Genomic DNA, 22,175 nt, shown 5'->3' on the forward strand with positions numbered 1-22,175 from the left:
TGCTGCCTCGATTTCTGATGGTATTGCTCCATTTCGCCCGAAGCACTCTCGATTCGTGAGCTCTCTGGCGACGGACCCACTGACGGACAAAACGACTTCCAGGACCGGACGAAAGGGTCCGTATCCGTACTTACCGTAGTGTGGTAATGGGCCTTAAGCCTGGTGCGTCTCATACACAGATACTAAAGGGTGTTTTGTGCATCTATATTCAGAGGCTGAGGGCCACAGACCAAGCCACCATTTGACAAGTTGGGAGTGAGAACGGATTTTTGTAACCAATCATGTTCGAGATTTTCTCTTTCAAGAAAGTTCAAAATATCATGTATGTTCAAATGCTTGCCTACAATCAAAACATTGTGTTGTTCCAAACCTGGATCACAACAAAAAATAGGCCTTATCCTTGGCCGACGGCTTACAGTGACTTTCCACCATTTGAAACCAGTTTTTTGTTTTTTTTTCCCTGCAAAAAATCCAAGATAGCACACAACCAAATAAACATGACCAAATCATTAAAGCAGGTCAAAAAAGTAAGCAGATTTCAACTGACTGAAATATTTTTCTATTTTAATGCTATTACTTTTACTGTAAGATGATTTACAAATTCATCCCTTGCTGATATACTTCATCTTCCAAATCTTTCTGACTGAGTGCAGCTCATGGGTCAGTCAGCTGAAAACCTCCAAAAAATGAATCCTAAGACTTTTACGGTAAAAGGCAGCAACTGTGTGGATGAAGGTTAAATCCTGAGCTGCATCTTTCAATCTCACAAAAAAGCAAGTTGGGGACTAGTAAACATACATGCACACACACACCTGAACACACACATACAGCATATCACTGAAAGCACCTTTGTTTGATAATGTGTGTGGTGTGTTGGCTTGCCGTTTATCTGGCTTGTCCAGTGAAATCTGCGACTCAGTTGCCAGAATGAAATGTTGACATTGTACATTTCTGTTGAATCTCAATGCTTCTGAACCTGCTGCAACCCATTGCAACACTAAAAACATGGTTAATGTTGTGAATTCAAACAAAAACTATTACTTAGGCTGAAGTAAGAAAATTAGGTTTAGGTAATTATCTTGGTTTGGGTTAAAGTAAGTACGTTATGTAATTAAGTTGCAGTTTCACATGGGACAGGACACACACCTCAGTCTCCTGGGTGAAAGTCGAGTGTGTGTATGACCCAACCATCCACCCCGACATCCTACTTAAGCAGAGTTTGGGGCTTTTTATACTAAATCGCCTGACTTTCAGAGTCAGTTTTAAGCCCAGTGCATCTCAAACAGACTCTAAAAGATGCCAAATACATTTAATATCAACATTTCTGTGGTTTGCAGAAATGTACAATGCCAACATTTTCTTCTGGCCACTGGGCTAGAAATCCAAGGACAGCTGTTTTTTTCTCTCTCTCTTTTTTTGCCATGAACAGTATAGTACACAATGGAGAACAAAACACAAATGATTTGAGAGCCTTTTGTCCTTTAGGCTGCAGCCTTTCCAACAAAATTCTAAATGAGGTCTCGAGAGACAAGTTCAAACATAAAATATTGAAGCGTACAGGTTGGCTTACAAAGGGCAGTGGCTACGAAGGGAGGAAGGATAGAGATTTGTAAATAGATAGATAGATAGATAGATAGATAGATAGATAGATAGATAGATAGATAGATAGATAGATAGATAGATAGATAGATAAATAGTGGGCAGGTTAATGCAGAATTGGAAACTGTACAGGTAACACACAGACGGACTGATCCGGGTGAAATCATCATGAGACAGTGCATATTGCGAGGTTGACAGCTCAGCAAACAGGTGTGAACTGTGAGAGAAATTTTATCTGATAGGTTCTTCGCACCCTGTTGTTGCATAAAATCAGAGTGAGCTTTCCTTCTATATCTAGAGCGACTGTGCTGGGAAAACAGAGTACACACCACTCCCAAGTCAAATGAGACGAATATGTGAGCAACCACATTTTTTTCTCTCGCCTGCCCCCCTTTTGTCATCCCCAGTCTCTTTTCCCTCAACCACTTTGTCCATTTTCTCAGCAACCTCCTTTAGTCTCTCTCTGGGGTGCAGGATAGCGTAGAAGCTTATACACTAGATTTTGTGTGATGTTTTCTTTTTTCCCTGCTGCTCTCCTCGTTTATCAAATTGCACAAGCTCATATAAAGCAAGTTAATGAGGCCAGTAGGGGGTGGACTCTGCTTTCATAGCAAAAAATGAAATATGATATACTCTCTGCTGTGGCTTTGATAACCACTTAATCACTTTTGATGTTTTTATATAATACAAACTGTAAATTTGCTCTCACTTTCACTCTTGCTTTTCTATACTCTACCACCAAAGCAATGAACACTGTAAGGTGTGTTAAGAGTTAATCTATTTTAAATGTTTATTATAAAGCAGGTCAGGTGCTATAGTAAATGTATCAAAACACTCAATCCACAGAGAAATTGCACAAATTCAGAAATGTGCCTTTTAACGAGCCAGGGACTTCTGTTTGTGATGTTACGAGTATAAGTGCCACTACTGTGCCCTTGCAGTTACACATTACATTACATTACATTACATTACAGAAAAGACTGGGGGGCTTAAAGAGACAGGCAGTACAATGGAGAGTTTCAGACAGAGGGTGATCACAGATATATTCAGACAGACAGTATGTGAAAAATAATATGTTTTTTGAATGTTAAAGCATGTAAGCACGTTCTAGTAAAAAAACTAAACTACAAGAACGTACATGGAAATGAGCATGGTCTGTTCCCTTCAACAGCAGCGTCTCTTTCAACATTTGAGATCACTGTGCTATCAGTTATTTCCAATGGTTATTTCAAATGCCCACTTAAAAGCGAACAGCATCAGCCTTGATTCATCTTGAGCCTGCAGTCAATAGGCTGACCTAGAATGGAGAAAGTAAAGTGGCTGCTTCTGGACTATTTAATACATTATTAACAAGTGGATAATTGGAAATGTTATGTAGCTTTATGGAATCAGTCAGTGAAGGGAGAAAGTGCGAAGAGGAACATGTGAATGCTTTTACTTCAGAGAGGACTCATTACAGGCAGTCGATAACCCTGTTGGGAGAACTTCTTAATGGGACAAAGTGACGACACTATCTGGACCAGCTGAATGATGGAGCTGTAAAGCCTGGACATTGTAGAAAAATGTAAAAATTACCGTTTCTGGTGCTATAAAAAGTGTTTTTCGTTACAATGGCTCCACTGATGATAAGGATACCGATTTTATCAGGTAGCCTACAGACACAGGTTAACCATCGATAAATTTCAAATAGTCCGTTTTATAGATATTACAGACTGTATCTTGTTTAACTTTATCTTGGCCCGATGAGTAGACAGAGACTTTTCAGCTTTCTCTGTGCCAGTTGGGAGATTTTCACCGCAGCTGCTTTACGCGCGTTGTCCGCACAGCGCGCATCATCATCAGTAGGAGCAGCACGCCACAAAACATCTCTCTTTGTTTTGTTTTATCTGTTTATCGACTGCTTTCCACCGCCAGCGGGGATTAAATCGAGTTGTTAAAGCGAATTAATTCACCACGCTTTGAGTTCACACAGCGTGCCTTACCTTGAGTTGTCGCGGCTTGGAGAAGTGTGGGTGCGTGTGTGTGCAGCCCCTTATCCAAAATGGAAACTCGGGTCCTACTTGGGCTCGAGGTGGAAGAAGAAAAAAACACTAATAACGTGTCTTTGGTGATGTGTAAAGGGCGTCAGAGAGTTGAACTGACCACAGCTCCTGCTCTGGCACGACTGTCTGTTCTTCGACGAGAATTAGTTTGCTTTCTGACTGCCGCCCTCCCTCCCACTCACTCACTCTCACTCACTCACCGTCTCCCACCCATGAGAAATAAATAATCTCTCTCTCTCTTTCTCTCTCTCTCTCTCTCTCTCTCTCTCTCTCTCTCTCTCTCTCTCTCTCTCTCTCTCTCTCTCTCTCTCTCTCTCTCTCTCTTACGTGCATATTTGACTAATGTGAGATCATTATTAAAGGCTGCTGGAGGCCCAAATGTGTCCTCAACCCCCCTTTCAAACCATACATGTGTTCGATGGTCTGTCTTTGTGTCTGTCAGCAGACTTTCTCCGGCTGTCCGGTGTGCAGGCAGGCAGTGGATTGGGAGTGGTCGGGATTAAACCGTGGGATTATACCTCAACATTCATCATTTCATCCACTGGAAGCACAGTGGTGGACACTGACATCAGCCTTTGGCAGATGCAGACAAACACACAGATTCATGTGGGTAGGTGAGAGAAATGGGAGAGAAAGAGAAGATGAAATGAGAGAACTAGAGGAGGAAACTTTCACCCCTCTAGACTGATCCAGGTGGATATAATGCTTCATGTAAAATCGTTCAGACTATTAGCAGAGTGTGCAGGGCAGAAAGGGTCATGAGGGCAAGATATTTCCTGGGTGAACGTGTGTGCTTATACAGATATGCAATGTATCTATGTGTGTGTGTGTATGGTGTGTGTGTGTGTGTGTGTTTTGTGGCTGTTTTGTGCATTAGATGCAAACACACAGCCAAGTCGGTATATGTGTGCCTGCTGACAGATGGCTACTGTAATGACGCAGGAACTAACTACTGGGTTTCTATGTGTCTGTGAGGTTGCTTGTGCACACATGCTTGTTAGTGGATTGTGTGCGCGTGCGTGTGTGTGTGTGTGTGTGTGTGTGTGTGTGTGTGTGTGTGTGTGTATGAGACAGCAAGTTGAGTTTGATGCAGAGGCAACAGATATCTCATTCCTGTTAACGCAGCCTTACACACACAAACACACACACTCACACACACACACACGCGCACCCACACACACACACACACACACACACACACACACACACACACACACACACACACACACACACACGCAACCGCACACACACACACACACACACACACACACACATGGTTATGCCTTTTTGTCAGGTGCTTACAGTTTTTCCCATAGACATTCACAAGAGACCTTGAGTCTGCTGTAGCTTCCATTTGCTGAAAATACATTTGTACAAAGGATTGTGTGTGTGTGTGTGGGTGTGTGTGTGTGTGTGTGTGAGAGAGAGAGAGAGAGAGAGGGAGAGAGAGAGAGAGAGAGAAAAATCTGCATAAAGTCTCATCAGTGAAGATTTCTGTACTGTAATCATAATATTTTGACTAATAAACTCAAATGTATCATGCATATCATGTGTGCTTTACCATAAAGTTGGATATATATTTATATATATATTTAGATATATACAATATATATATTTCTTGAAACTGCTAACAACTCATGTGACAAGGGTGCCGCAACTAGACACTTTTGGCCATAAGTCAACGTTTTAAATTAAAAAAAAAAAATATCAATCTGAAAAATAACTTGTAACCATAGTTTTCAGATACAGTAAATGTAGTGGAGTTGAAATTACAATAATCTCCTCAAAATGTAATGGAGCAATGAACATGAAATGACCTGTGATTCACCACCAGTCACAGCTAAATTTTCTAAAGCCTGAAAACAGAGCCAAGATGAGTCTAGTTTTCTCTCACAACACTTGAATTGCAATATGACTGAAGATTATTATGTATAATTTGCACAGCAACACCAAAAACAAATTGCCTATCCCAGGTTTAAGAACAGTAAGAACTCGAGTAGTTTAAACCACCGTGCAAATAATGTGCATGGTCCTCAAGTCGTGGACATTTGTTGAGGACACTCAGGTTTTCTCAACAACCTGGTACAGTTGGATCAGATTTGACCAAGAGAGCATCAGTGCAAAATTCAGGTTTGAGATGACCGTTCAGTTTTATTATGAACCATCATCATGAGTCACTGTATTTGTAATGATAAGCTTTTAACTTCACCTCCATAAGTGCATCAAAACCAAGCTAGAAAGCACACTCTCTGTTAAAGACCCTCCACTGCTGGACAAAGCCTTTTCCTAGCGAGATAGAAAGAAGGGGTCAGCTCAATTGCGCCATTAAAGCAAAGTAGAAAGCACAGCTGTTGGGATAAAAGTAACATGCATTGTACCTTTATGAGAGCACACATCCCTGTGCCAAATGTGCCATTCGGAGCGGGCAGGCTTCAAGGTCAGCAGCCATCTAGAAGGAGGGCTCAGAGCTCTGGCTGTCCATACTCACTTTGTCACCTTCTTCTTCTCCTTTCTCTCTCTTGTCTCACACTGTTTTATCCACATTCATTTTCTTTCTCTGCTCTCCCTCTCTGTCACACTTGGCCTCAACTCAATGCGTGTGTATACCTATATTTGTGTGTGTGTGTGTGTGTGTGTGCACATTTCTGAGTTTAGAAACATATCGGCTTTTATAATCCTTACAGGCTTGAATGGAGGTTCAAAAACAATTGATGTATTTTAATAATTATTATCCTATACTAAGCACACTTATTTATGTGTGTGTGTGTGTGTGTGTGTGTGTGTGTGTGTGTGTGTGTATCTTTACAAGCTATCATGACACCCACTCAGTTGTCTGAACTCTCTGATATAAATGCTTTTATTTGTTGTACACACATAGAGTAATGGTTTGGTACATGGATTTACATGCACATTTTCTCCTTAGAGGCTTAATTTAGAATTAAATCCCTAACAGCCTACTATCTAGCTTTCTTGTGTATATTTCAAATTTGGCATCAATGAATATAATGCTATTAGGGCTGTGACCATCGACTGCTTGCACTACCACGATGCTGCTCTAACATATACAAGAATGCGTGCACACACACGCATGCACTCACGCACGCACGCACGCACTCACCATGTGTTTTATTGGATTGTCTCCCACTTCCTTTTGTCGGAAGCTTACCCTCCCTTTTTCCCTTTGCCATCCTGCTCGCCCCATATCCTTTCATCTCACCTGCCCTCTTCTACCTCCTTCTGTCACTCATCAGCATCCCTCACCTCTCTTTTCCCAACTCCTCTATCTCTTCTTTCTCTATTCTCCCATTTTATTATCAGTTTGTCTCATAATAGATCGTTTCTCTGCCTCTCCTTCTTCTCTTTTTGTGGGCCTTCGGGTCCTCCTTGTTGGGCTGCGGGCCAGTGTGGGTCAGAGGCAGGTTGTAATTACTTCACTCCTCCTTTGACAGCTAAAGCAAAGGAAGGAAGAAAGGAAGGAGGGAAGCGAAAAAGAAAGCAAGAGATAAAATGAGAATTAGAACAAAGAAAAATATAAACAGACAGATTATTTATTCTACACTTAACCCTATGCTCCACTTTCTTTACTGCTTAAGGACAAAAATGAATGTGAACCAGATGCACTTCTCTTATCTCTACAATTGTGTTCACATTCATGCAGTATCAAATTAAATTCAGCTGTGCTTCCAGTTGATTTCATCCACTGACAAGGTGCGTGTCTGCACATCCCAACATTGAGAGATAAATAATAAAGTAATATAGAACGATTTATCCCACATGCTTATTGTAGCATAGGAGAGTTGGCCTTAATTGGTACAGCTATATTTGAGTTGTGAAGTAGGGTGGGTAAGATCTCCTTGACTTCAGCAATGTGCTGGGAAACATTTACATACCTTTAAAAATCAATAGCAATCAGAAAAAAAACAACCTGAAAAGGAACGAAGAATACAGAGGGAAGAAGCATGACTTCGGAGGATTGTTTTTCATTAAATGTTTGGCTCAGACCTGGGTCACGCTACAGTTTTACGATTTTTCTCTCATAGTGGCAGCCTAACTGGCAGGAGGACTCATTAGCTAAAGGTTGTAACAGAGAGAGATAGGGATTGTTTGACGCTTCAGCTGAATGCATCACTCTGAACGTTGTCTTTAATTACCCAAATTAGGGAGACTACAATGTTTTCAGTGTTGGCCATAGGCCAGCCGCCAGATGCTATTCTTATCCTGGCTGATCAATGATATTTCTTCTGCTGCCTGGGGGTCACCTCTTACTGAGACAGGGGTCGCCAATTACGGTGCACCGATAACCTTTAATTCCTTCTCCTTTCAGTAAATAGGCCGTTTTTTCGCACATATGTAAGCAAGTCATCCTGTACTCTCATTTATGATATATGTGCCATAACACTTTAGAGCTTTACATCTTGCACATTACTGTGTAATTGTTTAGTGTACAATACAGTGTGTCAATCAAATACCTATTAAGTATCTATATGTAAATAGAAGGGACGGAGGTAAAAGGTTTGTGAATAAGGGGGTAATTTCTTTAAACAATATTTTTCCAAATAACCCAATTCATAATTACAGGTTATTATAGTACTGGGTAAAAGGGCACGGATGATGGAGTAAAAGTATTCACATCAAAATGATAGATTAGGCTTAGTCTGGAAAGAAGAGTGTGACTTTTTTGCTATAAAATAGATAACTGTATATGTTTTCAAAATGACGATTAAATACTGAGTTGTACAATGAAGTGTTCCATAATTTACCTCTTTCCACTATGACAATAATGTACAGGGTATATCAAAGTTCATCATTAAATATTTTGTTAGTTAGGTGCGATATGTACAGTAGTTTGACAGACAGGTCTGTTGATAACCTGTTTGTACCTTTAAATTATTCGGTATATACTGGGCAAAAAAACAAAAACAAATGTACCCCCTTGACAAAAAACATAAAAAAATAAAGGAATTCCTGTCAAAGGAAATGCTAAAATTAGAGAAGAGAAATAAAAAGAAAACACATGCCTTTCCATATCATGAAATAAATAAATAAGTTGCACAAAGGCTAATATTGAAATGAAAGGAAACCTGAGTCCTGAGATGGCAGGACTTCCTGGCACGGGAACATTGAAAAATAAGAGTGAGGAAGTCATGAGCTACTGTACATGTTACTGGTAAGCCCGCGTCTCACAACGAGGTTGATTATTTTAAGCTCTGTCAGATTGATTTTGAGGCCCTGTGGGAGCTTGCAGGTCTGTACGAGTGAATGTGAAGGTACACACTGTCAAAAAAAGGAGGTGGAATAAAAGTAAGGACAGCGGAGAGGGGGAGGAGAGGAGGTGGTCTCCAGATTCCTGAGGTTATTAATAAGAGTCTTCAAGGACACCAATGATGATATGGGTCAAACTATTTCCTACTCCTCCTGAGGTGTACCAAGGTCACTCAAAAAATAACAAAATGGCCCCAGGAAGCTCTCTCTCTCTCTCTCTCTCTCTCTCTCTCTCTCTCTCTCTCTCTCTCTCTCTCTCTCTCTCTCTCTCTCTCTCTCTCTCTCTCTCTCTCTCTCTCTCTCTCTCTTAAATTGAAATAGGCTGCCTTTGTTTTTTAGGGAACAATAAAAGTGTTTGATATCCTCTTAAAACACTGGCAAGTGTATAATCAATGTCAAGAGCTGTCTTTCTTTGCCACGGAATTTAATTGGCAGGGAAACCAAATGTGCTGGCAACTGGTGTGAGAAGAACAGAAAAGGGTCTACTGTCCTTGAACATGCTTCACTTTCTAATTCCATTCCTTTTCAAAACAATATTTCTTTCTTCTGTCAAACAACATGTACATCCACTCTTTATTTGCTGTTATCGCTCTATGTGAAGAGGACCTTGCCTTGGCCACTTATTGCAGGATGCTCACTGCCGCCCACGGAGCTGTTGGTGCACATGTGTTCACAAAGCTGTGTGGTTTAATGTTGAATTTAGCCTGAATTTCTTCATATGAAAGAACAATAAATGCTGTACCTGTGGGATGAGGACCAAATGCCTTTCTTCACCAGCTGTGACATCTGGCCATGTTCATTTTACATCTGTCCCACTGAGCTTTATTTTTACGTTTTATTTGGCGTTAATGACACCTCCTTGGGGCCGTTCAAAGTGTTATTAAAACATGTCTGCTCATGTGAGTTACACCGTTCAGTTTTCAATGGAAAACAGACTGAGGAAGGCAAAAGATTCATCCACACAGCATTCAACACTAAATGAGAGGTTTGTCTGCCATCTAGTGGTCACATCAGAGACACTTGTGGGATACATTTACTGCAAGTTTTATAATGAAAAACTGGAACATTCATCGTCCATGTCATAAATGTAGGCCCATTGATTTTTTCTCAATAAAGATCGGAGAAATCAAAACCACATGTCTTGTGGAAAGGAAGCGTTGAATTATTTTAATACTTCGTCCTTGTTTTCTGTATTAATGTTTTCATGATTATTAATATTATTATTACTTTTAGCTTCATCCTTCATCCTTTACTTATTATCCATATGGTGGTTTCATAGGAATTGAAATCTGGTGGAAATACCATGAGGAAACAAGATTTTCAAATAAAACAAATTGTATTTAATTGCATTCTTTTAAAAGAAAGATTTGTTGATGTGGCTATATCTTACACGAAACCTCTCCTGTAGTCCACATATGTGATTAATTGAATGATTTTGTAAGGATAATAAGTTAGAAATGTATCTTCGGTTTCTGTGAAAGAAAGAAAGTGACCAATGAAAACGGCTCTGTTTCCCAGCATGCCACGGGCGTCCTTATGAATATTTACCTAAAATATCTAAAATACAAAGAGCTGAAAACGAGATCTCACTACGTCGCCACTTTGCTATTTCGTTGTTGTGGGCGGTCTCGTCGTCAAAATACCAGACTCAGTATAATTTGCACCATGACAACGGTTAACTTCACATGTTCGTTGTATTAATACGTCGCGGCTGATCTGTTTGCTTCCGTGGGCGGAAGCTCATTGTAGAGGTCACATGCTGAGTGCTCGTCACTCCACCAATCACCTCGGGGAAGGTCTGAGACAAGAGCCAATGGTTACCCTCACAGGGTATCATCTGACACAGATGAGCGAATGCACAGAAAGCATTGGTCCATGTGAGACGTCGTCGCAGGAGAAACCGTGCGGTGCAACTAAGCGCCTCTCGGTGGATGTGACGCTCACTTGACTTGGAATGGCTTTCGCGGCTGGCAGCTGAGTGAGATGTATGAGGTGGGGCACAGCTCCAGAACCCAATTCAGACTACTCTCCACCCACAGCTTTTATGTGCTTTTTTCCATCCTGACAATGAAATACAGTCAGTTTTCACTTTTTGGATGGACTGTTCAAACCACAAAGCCTATTTGTTTTAGTTACTGCATTGCACAGTATAACTATCTTAACAGGTTTAAAGCACATTTACATTGTCAGTAGCCTAAATGTCTGGTGATGGTTATTAACTTTACTTTGTTGTTGTTGCTGTTTAAAATGTTATTTTAGAGCGTAGGCTACTTTATTAATCCCAGTGGGAAATTTTTCTATTAGACTACATCTTAGAGCATTTAAGACAAACGTAAAAAGCATAGGAAAGCAAACATAGGCTACAATATACCTACTAAAGAACCCTATGCAACATTAACTTAACTCTCTACCTTATCACCAAGTCACATTCCGCGTAGGTGCAAACATGCTTGGCAGTAAACTCTGATTCTGAACTAAAGAATGAGTGACTTTTTATACTGAAGTGTGTGCTGTAGAAATGGGGTGATTTATAATTACTTTAAATTTAGTTGTAATGGACCCAAGATGAATATATTTGTTTATTTAATTGAGCACTGTAAGGTGTTGTAATCAATGAACCCAAATCTATACAACTGTCAATGAAAGATTTCTTCAGCAAACAGTCTGAAAAATGTGACCCGTTGACCTGAAGCCATGACCAGGGCATGGCCCCTATAAAACAAAAGGGGTTTATGTTTCTGCCTGACCCAGTTCCAGGGCATTATCGAAGCGCGTAGAGTTACCCGTACAGTATTTGAAACAGAGAGATGCAGAATTATGATGATAAGGAAGACAAGAGGAGGGTTGAACAGAAGGGCAATCAAATGTTCTGTCCTTTTAGTTGGCCTATTTCTAAATTAATTCTCTACCTTTCTCTCTATGTGGTTGGAGATGTGAGTTGAATGCAGCCAACACAAACAACAAGAGTTTCAGACCCTTCTTAGAATCCCCTTATAAAAAGTATTCTGTAGCCCCTCTCTTGAGAAGGGAAGTGTTATACGAGTACCCATTCAAGATCTAAATGTTAAATATTTTATGTCTTATTGACATTTTAAAGTTTTACACATCGTTTATTTTGAACTTGTGCACATTATGTCTATGCATCTGTGTGCTTTGTGTTATATCCTGTGTCTATTTCACTGCTGCACAACCAATTGACTTTTGATGATAAATAAAATGGGTTGGTCATTGTGTCTGGACACAGGACACAGCTATAATCTTGTAATCTATATCAATACTTTAAAAATGAAATGTTCTTTAGATCCAGCTGAAGTATTGAAACATTATTTGTAACCTGCACACCTGCTCTGCACAATGCCCTTCAGCATGCTGCTGTAGAATATTGAACTGATTAATACTTTAAATTGCTGTCTTGCCTCACAAACATCAAACAAATAATAATCCACCAACCATCTGAAAAAAAGCTGTATCTGTATCAGGGCAGCTGTCCACAACCCACTTTGTTGTAATTGTCTGATGGATTTGTAAATAATTAAACGTCATATAACCTACCCATAATTGGCACTAAAGAAGCTCTTTAAAGAATTATGGATGCTCTATCTTTAATAGTGTCTAGTAAACATGTTTATTGACACTTTGCAAGGGATACATCTAAGGGCACATGGCCACTCACATTAAGAACAGATAGGAGAAAAGAGGAGCTTTAATGGCTTTAAAAAGGAGGGCATAACCTTATCACTCAGATAGAAACAGAAACATGTGAGTCCTGACCAGGCATTTCCGATCATAACCAGTAACATCGGCAAATATGGAGACTTTTCTTTGCAATGGTTGTCATGGGAACTGAGGAGTTGCTGCTCAGTAACTTTTTTCAAGAGTATGACACAATTTTTTACTACTCAAATACAATGTAATGTGTTTCACATAGTATAGGGCCCAACATTTGGTGCTACACCCTTGACTCAACCTGACAAAGCCGAGCCTCTGTATGGGACAAGTTGGGAGGATGGTTTGACCGGCTGACTGACAGCAGAAATGTACTAAACCAAAATAGTTTTTATGTCGGCTCCATGGGAATAAATCAGCAGTATTAAACTGATTTTATTTCCCCGCCCAGCGCAGTGGGTGAAGCCTGTAGTGACACAGACACAGACTGAGCTGATCAGGCAATGTAGATTCGGTACATATGTTCAAAGCAATAAACAGCTGGAGAAAACGGGGTTCGATATATATTTATAAAATGGAAATGTGTCTGTACTGTGAGATGAGTTGCAGTCGTTACAAAGCTTCAAAACACACTCCCTGTGTGGAGCATAGACTGTATGTTGACATACGGGTTTTTTTGGACCGGGGGTCCCCAACACCCCCTCCCACACCATTCAATTTTAATGGTGGGAGTAAGTCTTTGTTTGCATTGGGGATCATTTAGTGGGCCATTACATTTTAGACATGATGAAGTTATGACAGTAAAATTGTGCAAAGGTGATACTAATATAGTCGCGTGATGATGAGGATTCAACACAAGGCCACAGCTGCTACTAATAATATTAATAATATTGATATTGATATTATATGATATGATATTATATATATATAAATTCATTTCTGTCTCTAGTCACCAGAAGCTCTTCAAAGAATTATGGATCCTTTATCCTCAATAGTGTCTGGTAAACATGTGTATTGACCTGAGGGCACTCACATTAAGAACACGCAGGAGAAAAAGAGAGCATTAATGGCTTTAAAAAGGAGGGCATAACCTCATCACTCAGGTAGAGACAGAAACATGTGAGTGCTGACCCAGTATCAGCCAAATCAGATCACTATTAATCATCAAATTTAATTAAATCATATGTGTAATTTCTTAAATTGATGCTTTAATTTTTGGGGTCATAGCATCTAAAGGGAAAACAGAAAATGGAAATATTGTTTTCATTGATTATTTTCAGTTTTGTCTAAATTTGATTGCTCTTATTTATTTATTTTTATATTCCAAATTTGCCAACACTCATTTGACTTCAAGTTGCCACCTTTTAGGTGCACCTTGCAAAACAGAGGTATGATCTAAAATGTGCGTCTAAAACCCTTCTTCCACTACCAAATGGTTGAGCCCATATTCTTCAATATGACCTGTAAACATGGCACACACACACACACACACACACACACACACACACACACACACACACACACACACACACACACACACACACACACACACACACACACACACACACACACACACACACACACACACACACACACACACACACACACACACACACACACACACACACACACACACACACACACACACACACACACACACACACACACACTCACCTACTCCCTCTACCGCTGTGTTTTGAGATCACTCTTAACTCAAAACATTGCAGATAACGTGACTTCTGGAGTGATGTAGACCACTGGTGCAGTCGGGGTGGATTTGGTTTTCCATAAAAGAGGATGGACACCTGTTCTTTTCACAAAGAAGAGGACTAGGGCAGAGTTGGACAACTGAGTGGACAAGAAGAAGAATCTAGACACAGACAGATCATCTCATTTGAAAATAGAAAAGATATTTATTGGATAAAAGTAATTTTTTCTGCAACCAATTTTTCACATTTAAATGCATATTATCGGACAGCTCTGTAATTGAACCACATCGAAACCTCAAGAACCACATGGCGGTCACGTGTCATGGTGTATTTTTTTCTCTTCAATTTGGTTTTACACAAACCTTTTGAAAAATATATAGTTTTTGTAATGATATCCTCTTGAGCGAATCTATTATTTTTTAAATTATAATCTTCAGAGTGACTGTCTCACTTTCTGCGTTTTCAGGATGTCTTTGTTAGTGTTGAAGTGCATGCTGCTCTGTGCACTGATGCTTGGAGCAGTGTGTACCTGTATGCTCAAGAATCACACCTTATGGATTGAGAGGCACGACTGTGGCCTGTGTGTGGCCATCAACACGACCATCTGCAGCGGCTACTGTTACACGCAGGTGACTACACACTCACACTGTTCCTCTGAACATTTTCTATGACGTTCAAAAAGTAGGCATATTTAGAAAACCGTCGATGTTGGGATGCACAGGATAAGAATACTTAATGCCACAGCCTACAACAGTAGACACTTATTCAGCTTCCTAAATCTTCTAAACCACTGATTCTGCTCAGTTGTATAGTTCAATAGTGGTTGAAGAAGTAAAAGTATTAATACTGTGTCAAAATACTACTACTTAACTAAAAGTCCTGTATTCAAAATCTTACTCAAGTAAAAGCACAAAAATAAATTTGAAGTGCCCAAAAAGTCACAATTTATTAGATCATTGTTTGATATTTTCTATGATAATCTAAATCTGCAAAGTCTGTATGTAATGGAGTAGAAATTAAATACTCAAGTACCTCCTAATTCCAAGTACAGTACTTGAGCAAATATAGTTACATTCCTCCACCGAAGTTCAATATGTGGATTTCAATGAAAATCGTACCTTTTTTGGGACTAGAAGATACATTGTGAAAGTGGTATGGGTGTTATAATATTTTATATTAATTGTAACACACATTATATGTTATTAACAAACACCCCAAGTTAAATTCAATGTCATTTCTAAGTTTATAAGTCACAACAAAAGTTATTTCAGGACACTTTCCACATTCTATGATGTATTTATGATAAACAGAGAGCCCCCAAGAATTCCCCCATGAGCAACCACGATTAAAACCTTCCTTTGAAGGAAAGTTATGGCAGTGGATATACTAGAATAATACGAATAGGAGAAATAAAATCAGTAATATGAATCTGACTAATAAGAACTATGGCTGTTTGTATACAACTCACGTAAACAGCCCTGTTTCCCCTTTTTCAGGACACCAATTTTATGGGACGGTTTGGGAGGGGTTTCATGATCCAGCGCGCCTGTGTGCCTCGCTCCCTGGTGTACCGAATCGCTCATGTGTCAGGCTGCCCTCGGGATGTCAACTCACAGCTGTATTATCCTGCGGCCCACCGATGCAGCTGCAGGCGCTGCAACACGCGCACCAACCACTGTGTCCGCACCAGCCGGATCTCTAATAACCGATGTACCATGAAGAGCCAGACCCAGCCCGTTGTGGGAACCTAACCCATTGCACATGCATGGCAAATAATACAGAAGTGTTTGTTGTGGTTCTCGTTGTGCATCTCAGCTCCTCGGCCATTCATGTTGTTTTCTCTAGTTTGTTGTACAATAAAACATTGTGTTGAACTTGAATTTAACTTTATTGTGTCAATTAAGGAAATAGCAATGAATAAATGCACATTAATGTGTGCATACTATAACTGTATTAGTGGGTTGGTGTGGGGTTAAACCACTGGGCACACTTGTGTAGGCTAGGCTACTTGTTTGCACACGTTAGATTGGCCCTTTCTCATAAAAAGTCACAGGTGTAACTCCTAACACTAATGATTGCTGTGATGAGTGCCAGAGTCCCTACAGAAACACCCAAATTGAATACCTTCCTGAATTAATGTGACCTATAGTTAGACCTACACCTGTGTCTGACAACCCTATGAGAAAGATCCAGGAAAAGTTGCATCATGCTCACCTGCGTGAAAAAGAGTTGGCCCATCCCACTGAGTGCGCCCTTAGACTACAGCGTCTCAGGTCAAGCGCTTCTTTCATTCATTCAGTGCTGCAGAGGTGCGGAGGAAGAGACGGCAGTTAAAATTTCCTAAAGCAGCACCTAATCTTTCATTTTAAGGTAGGTCATGCATGCTTCTACCAAGATATAGCAGTACTGCATTGACATCTTTTAGCTTGTCAGTTGTCCTTGTCAGTGTAGCTCAGATGTAGCATTTCAAAGTAGCAGGGCAGGTGTTGCTCAGTTTTACCTCTTGTGTTCAGCTGTAATCAGGCTCAGCTGTGCATTGAGCTCACTGCTATCATATGTAATATATAATATTTAGGCATAGAAGGTCGATTTGGTCTGTTGCAGTTTATTTATTATTTACAAAACAATTTAGGTCCCAGGAGCCCATTTCCCCATTCATGATAAATGTATGGTTGGTAGGTTTTTACATTAGATCAGATGTGCAACTTTTGGTCTTACCTATAATAATGATGCTGTCATAGTAGCTACCTATTAGATGGGTCCTCCAATATTTCAATCGGAATTGGTCTGGTAGCACTCAATAGCCTATATGGTCAAATCATATGTTCAGAATCCCTTTGTTAAACAAAAGGACCACTTGGGGTGCTTTTGAGCTCATCCTGCAATCCATTTAGACACATTCTGCAAGCAAAGAGGCAAAGGTTTGATAGGAAAGTCAAGAGATTCTCATCATTCTTAAATAACTTCATTATTCCTGGTCTATATTTGTTTTTGAGTGTGAATATTAATGACAATGATTGCACCGTTTGCACAGCCATATTAGTGTCACCTGACTCTTAACCCAAACCATTTGACTGCTACAAATTTAATAAGATGCTAGATTGCTAATGAATGTGTTCTTTTTGTCAACTCCATGAGTGTATAGTGTTTGTGATTAGCTTTGGAAAGATGACCTGCTGGCAACTAGAAGTAATTCCCTCATGTGTGTTTCCTTGCAAGGTACTTGGCTGTGGTTTGATTTTGGTAGGGTGATGACTGACCCTGGCTCCATTTCTTGGCTGGGGGTACAGTGGGTGGAGAGTAATGTCGAATTTATCCTAGGGTCTGCAGGGCTGGACGGCCAACCTCCTATATATATAACCCTGAGCTTCTTTCTACTCCTGTCTTGCTCAGTGTCTCCCGGGGACTCTCAGCCTGCTCTCCCTCTGCGGCCTCCTCCTTTTATGCTGACCAACTCTGAACTCCAAGATAACTAAGAACCATGGCCCAGCAACAACAGATTAGGTATGAACCTGCTCTGTCCATCACAAAATACACCACACCCTCCAGCATGATACTGCATGTAGAGCAAAATAGTAGTAAAGCATGATTTCATTATTTGATTCTATTATTTCAGTATAGTGTTTGATGTTAGAGTGTGTTATAGAGTTTTCCCTAGAGCTAACCTGGCAAATCTTTGAAGCCTTAGGATGTCTGATACCTTCTGCACATATGTGTATGTTGCTTGATTTACTCTGTCGACAAGTTATTTTTGGATGAGCAGATTCCCAGAGGCAGTCACTCTATACCCATTTCTGTTGTAATGCTCATAAAATACAGTTAACACACACACAGACGCTTAGAAAGCCCAATAAAATACTTTCATACGGAGATAATGTCTTAACTTGTGCTTAAGCAGATCAATCCTTGTACTGCTTCAGTTTAGTTTGAGTAGATTATGTAACCTCAACTGAAATTACCACACCTTTTTACTGTAGAAATTTTGTGGGAAAAGAAATGATTGTTATGCACGTGTCTGTTTCAACTTGTCGTGTCACAGCCTCCCAGCCAAACTGATCAATGGAGGGATTGCAGGCATGGTAGGAGTCACCTGTGTGTTCCCAATCGACCTGGCCAAGACCCGCCTGCAGAACCAGCGCAGCGGACAGCAACTGTACAAGAACATGTAAGTCACTTGCAAAAAAACCCAAAACAACCTCTGTCCTTTCTCTTGGTTTAAAAATTGTCAAACATCGTCTCCATGAAACTGTTCAGATTCTCAGTATTTTGAAATTCCTTTTTGTGAATGCACTCAATCAACATCATACAACCAATCTCCTTGTATGAAGGATCTTCTGATGACTAGGTTTCATCTCCAAACCCCTGAATTTCTGTTTTTCTCCTCATTTAGGATGGATTGCCTAATTAAGACAATGAAATCTGAGGGCTACTTTGGCATGTACAGAGGTAAGATAGTCACATTGTCCATACCATACTGACCTTTCTTAAGATGTGCCTGAATTGTCTCAGTGATTAGAACATCAAGGATATTACATAGCCCCCCTTTCTCCTACAAAATTATGTCACCATACAGCTAGAATGCGGTTTCAGTTATGTTTCAAAGAAAAATGCTTTCCTCCTGGATTACAGTCACCAATTTATACGCCTTGTTATTGTAATGAATTGCTAAAAAACTACTTTGTTGGGTTTAGGAATGCTGTAGAATGCTTGTTAAATAGCAACACTAACTTTAGGTTTCACACGGGACATTAACCTCCTTGCTTTTGTGACCCATTCATCCATGTCAATAGTTTAATTGGTGGTTCATCTTGTTAGACAAGTGATCACATACCCATAACTCATTGTACAGAAGCGATTGACATTTTATGCTTTACACAAAACATTGCTGCTTTATCTGACTGACAACCTCTGTGATGTGGAATTCATTTTACAGACAACTTCCAGTGTTTCATTAGAATTATGTTTGTAATGGCAGGTGCTGCAGTAAATCTCACCCTTGTAACTCCAGAGAAGGCCATCAAACTAGCTGCTAATGACTTCTTCCGCCATCGGTTGAGCAAAGATGGGTGAGTAGTGGCACTGACTAAGAAGGCCTCCTATGTTGCAATGCTATTCCTGGTTTTTAACCCAAACCACATTTTATTGTGTATTCAGTGGTAGGTTGACAGTCTTAAAGGAGATGTTGGCAGGATGCTGTGCAGGAATGTGTCAGGTCATCATCACCACACCCATGGAGATGCTCAAGATCCAGTTGCAGGATGCTGGCAGGCTAGGTAAATATAAGGATTACCAGCATAAAATCATGCTTAAGAATGTTCTTTTTACACCTTGGTGAAAAATAGTTACAATATTATGTTTCTTGTATCTACCAGCGGCCCAGCAGAGGATGGTGCCCAGTGTCGTAACAACTCTGAAGATGGGGGGGACCAGTGCTGTTCTTAGCCGTGCCTACAATACAAGTCCTATGCCTCAAGTCATGCGAGTGTCCGCCACACAGATCACTAGAGAGCTGCTGCGGACCAAAGGTGTCACAGGACTGTACAGGGGACTGGGAGCCACATTGATGAGGTGAGATGGTATACTGGCTTGCTTTTGCTCAACTGGTTGTCAATCTTTGGTCAACGGATCTCTTAATATTGTGAACATGCTCGTTTTGTACCTTTTCAGGGACATCCCATTCTCCGTCGTGTACTTCCCTCTTTTTGCACATCTGCACCAGCTCGGCCAGCGCTCACCTGAAGACAAATCTGTGCCCTTTTATTGGTCCTTCATGTCTGGCTGCCTGGCTGGATCCATTGCTGCTGTGACCGTCAGCCCTTGTGACGGTGAGTCATCATTATAATTCTTAACTGAAATTTGAAGTTGTTTCACAGATTTTAAAATGAGCTTTGTGTGTCTTTTGCAGTGGTCAAGACAAGGCTACAGTCACTCAAAAAAGGTGCTAATGAGGAAACATACAATGGAGTGGTGGACTGTGTCAGGTAAGTTAGTTATACAGTCATCAAATGTTATACCTTTCCCTCACCAGGGTTTCCATGAATAAAACACAGTTTCCATACTAACCCTGCACCCTCTCTCTCTTCCATTGCAGAAATATCCTGAGAAAGGAGGGTCCTGGAGCGTTCCTCAAGGGGGCCAGTTGTCGGGCCCTCGTTATTGCCCCACTCTTTGGCATTGCGCAGGTTGTGTACTTTGTGGGAGTTGGAGAGTTCCTGCTGGGATACACACCCTACAACATTACCTCTGCCTAAACAAGCTGTTTCCTAGTCTTTCTGCTGCCTCATTAAATTACAGTCAGCTATGGCCTGGGTATAGCCATGGAAGCAGTTATTTATTACTGTGTACCTTCTTTATTGTTGGAGGCTTAAGATGCTAAAGGGACCACCAGAGAAATGGCATTTTATTTCAAAATGGTTTCAAAGTGTGCCCTTATCATGACTAACATTGAAACTTGCCTGTCTACGCGGTGGAGCTTATTGTGAGAACAGAATATCTTTTCTCAGTGAGGGACTTCAGGGTCCAACATTTCATTTAGATATGATTAACTCTAGTCCTGTTGCATCAAAACTTTCCCCCGTTTTTTTAGATTTAGCCCCTTTCCCTAAATTGGATATATATCAGTTCCCTACAGTGTAACCCTAACACTTTTGATTGCCCCATCTTGGAGACCGCTGTGTATGGTGGCTGTTACATGGTGTTGCAAAAGAGACCTTACAGTGCCAGGGAGCATCTACTAAGTAATAACAAAGTCAGCATATTGAAACATTACTTGAATAGTGTTGATCCTGTTTTAAAGGGTTTTATATGAATTGGGTTGTGGATGTTGATCCCTGTTTATGTATAAAGTGTGTTTTTAAAGCAGAAATAATTTGGTAAATAACCTCTCTGACAAAGTGATTGTCAGGTGTCCTCTGAACAACCTGGTTTGGAAAGGAGTAATAGATTGACTTCCTGTTCACCAGTATGCCATACAGGGATCCTGTGTGTCTTTTACTTTCTGTTACAAGAAGTGATTTCCTCTGCTATTAAATTATTTGGCCATTCTCTCAATCTACACTTTTTTTTATAGTTGGTCACAAAACGGTAGATGACCTAAGTGCTTTCTGCTCTATTAACGCTGCAGCAGTTAACTTGACCTGCGTATCTGTAGACGACATGTTTGATGGTGATGGACAAGACTTCATTTATGGGGTTCGATGTGCTTTTGGGACCAAGTCTTCTGGATGCAACATGACCTACACATAGCTACTTTCTCTTAGTCGACTGTAGTTGCCCGTGACTGGTCGGGTTTTCTTGTCCGTAAAGATACAGGAATCCACGCAAGTGTATAATGTTGGGCAATTAGAAGCAGAAGTACAATGTCAGACTGCACTTGCCCTCTCCTGGAAAATGTCATGGGTCAAAGTACTTTTTTTAAAAATGTAAATATGTATCCTGTTTTATTTTTTTTTCCATTTTCTCCAACTCTGCCAACTGAAACTAGAATTGAAAGCAGTTCCAACATTTCAACATGTCAGTGTTTTAACAAGTTGAGAAGATTATTTATTTTTTAAGAAGATAATTTCAGTTCATTTTAGAATGACACATGTAAATACAGATTTCTAAATGCTGAATAAATATTTATAAATGCAGTGTTTACTTGTGTTATTTCTGATGTGTATCCTGGAGAAGTTGGCAGCAGGTGGAACGAAGATAGTGTGATGCAGTTTTCTGATGCAATCTTGAAAGTTTTTACATGCTCCTGTCCGCATGCATCACTGGCAGTAAAAATGCTCATGCTGCAGCGTTGAGGTAACTCTACCCTGGGGAGTCCTGGAGCCTCTGCCTCATCGCATGCATGACTAAATATTCAGCTGTCCTTTGAGCTCAAGTGCAGTAAGGTGAAACTCTGACATGA

General features: G+C 40.3%; 1 protein-coding gene across 1 annotated transcript; it reads left to right on the plus strand.

Moving 5' to 3' along the window:
- The first annotated feature begins 16,600 nt into the window (after positions 1-16,600).
- LOC310951675 (mitochondrial glutamate carrier 1-like) lies at positions 16,601-21,909 on the plus strand. The gene is made up of 10 exons (XM_083920013.1): positions 16,601-16,648; positions 17,672-17,782; positions 18,318-18,443; positions 18,669-18,724; positions 19,254-19,344; positions 19,433-19,551; positions 19,651-19,846; positions 19,946-20,103; positions 20,184-20,259; positions 20,370-21,909. Exons 2-10 carry the CDS (start codon positions 17,760-17,762, stop codon positions 20,527-20,529), a joined length of 1,005 nt encoding a protein of 334 aa, XP_083776139.1. The 5' UTR covers positions 16,601-16,648; positions 17,672-17,759; the 3' UTR covers positions 20,530-21,909.
- Positions 21,910-22,175: the final 266 nt, after the last annotated feature.

Source organism: Echiichthys vipera (genome assembly GCF_963691815.1).
Source record: "Echiichthys vipera genome assembly, chromosome: 9".
NCBI lineage: Eukaryota > Metazoa > Chordata > Actinopteri > Perciformes > Trachinidae > Echiichthys > Echiichthys vipera.

Excerpts from the sequence above, each read along its gene's own strand:
- LOC310951675 (XM_083920013.1), top strand. The coding sequence starts at position 17,760 with ATGGCCCAGCAACAACAGATTAG. Across the intron at positions 18,444-18,668 it reads CAGCAACTGTACAAGAACAT|GATGGATTGCCTAATTAAGA; the intron begins GTAAGTCACTTG and ends CTCCTCATTTAG. Across the intron at positions 19,847-19,945 it reads CTGGGAGCCACATTGATGAG|GGACATCCCATTCTCCGTCG; the intron begins GTGAGATGGTAT and ends GTACCTTTTCAG.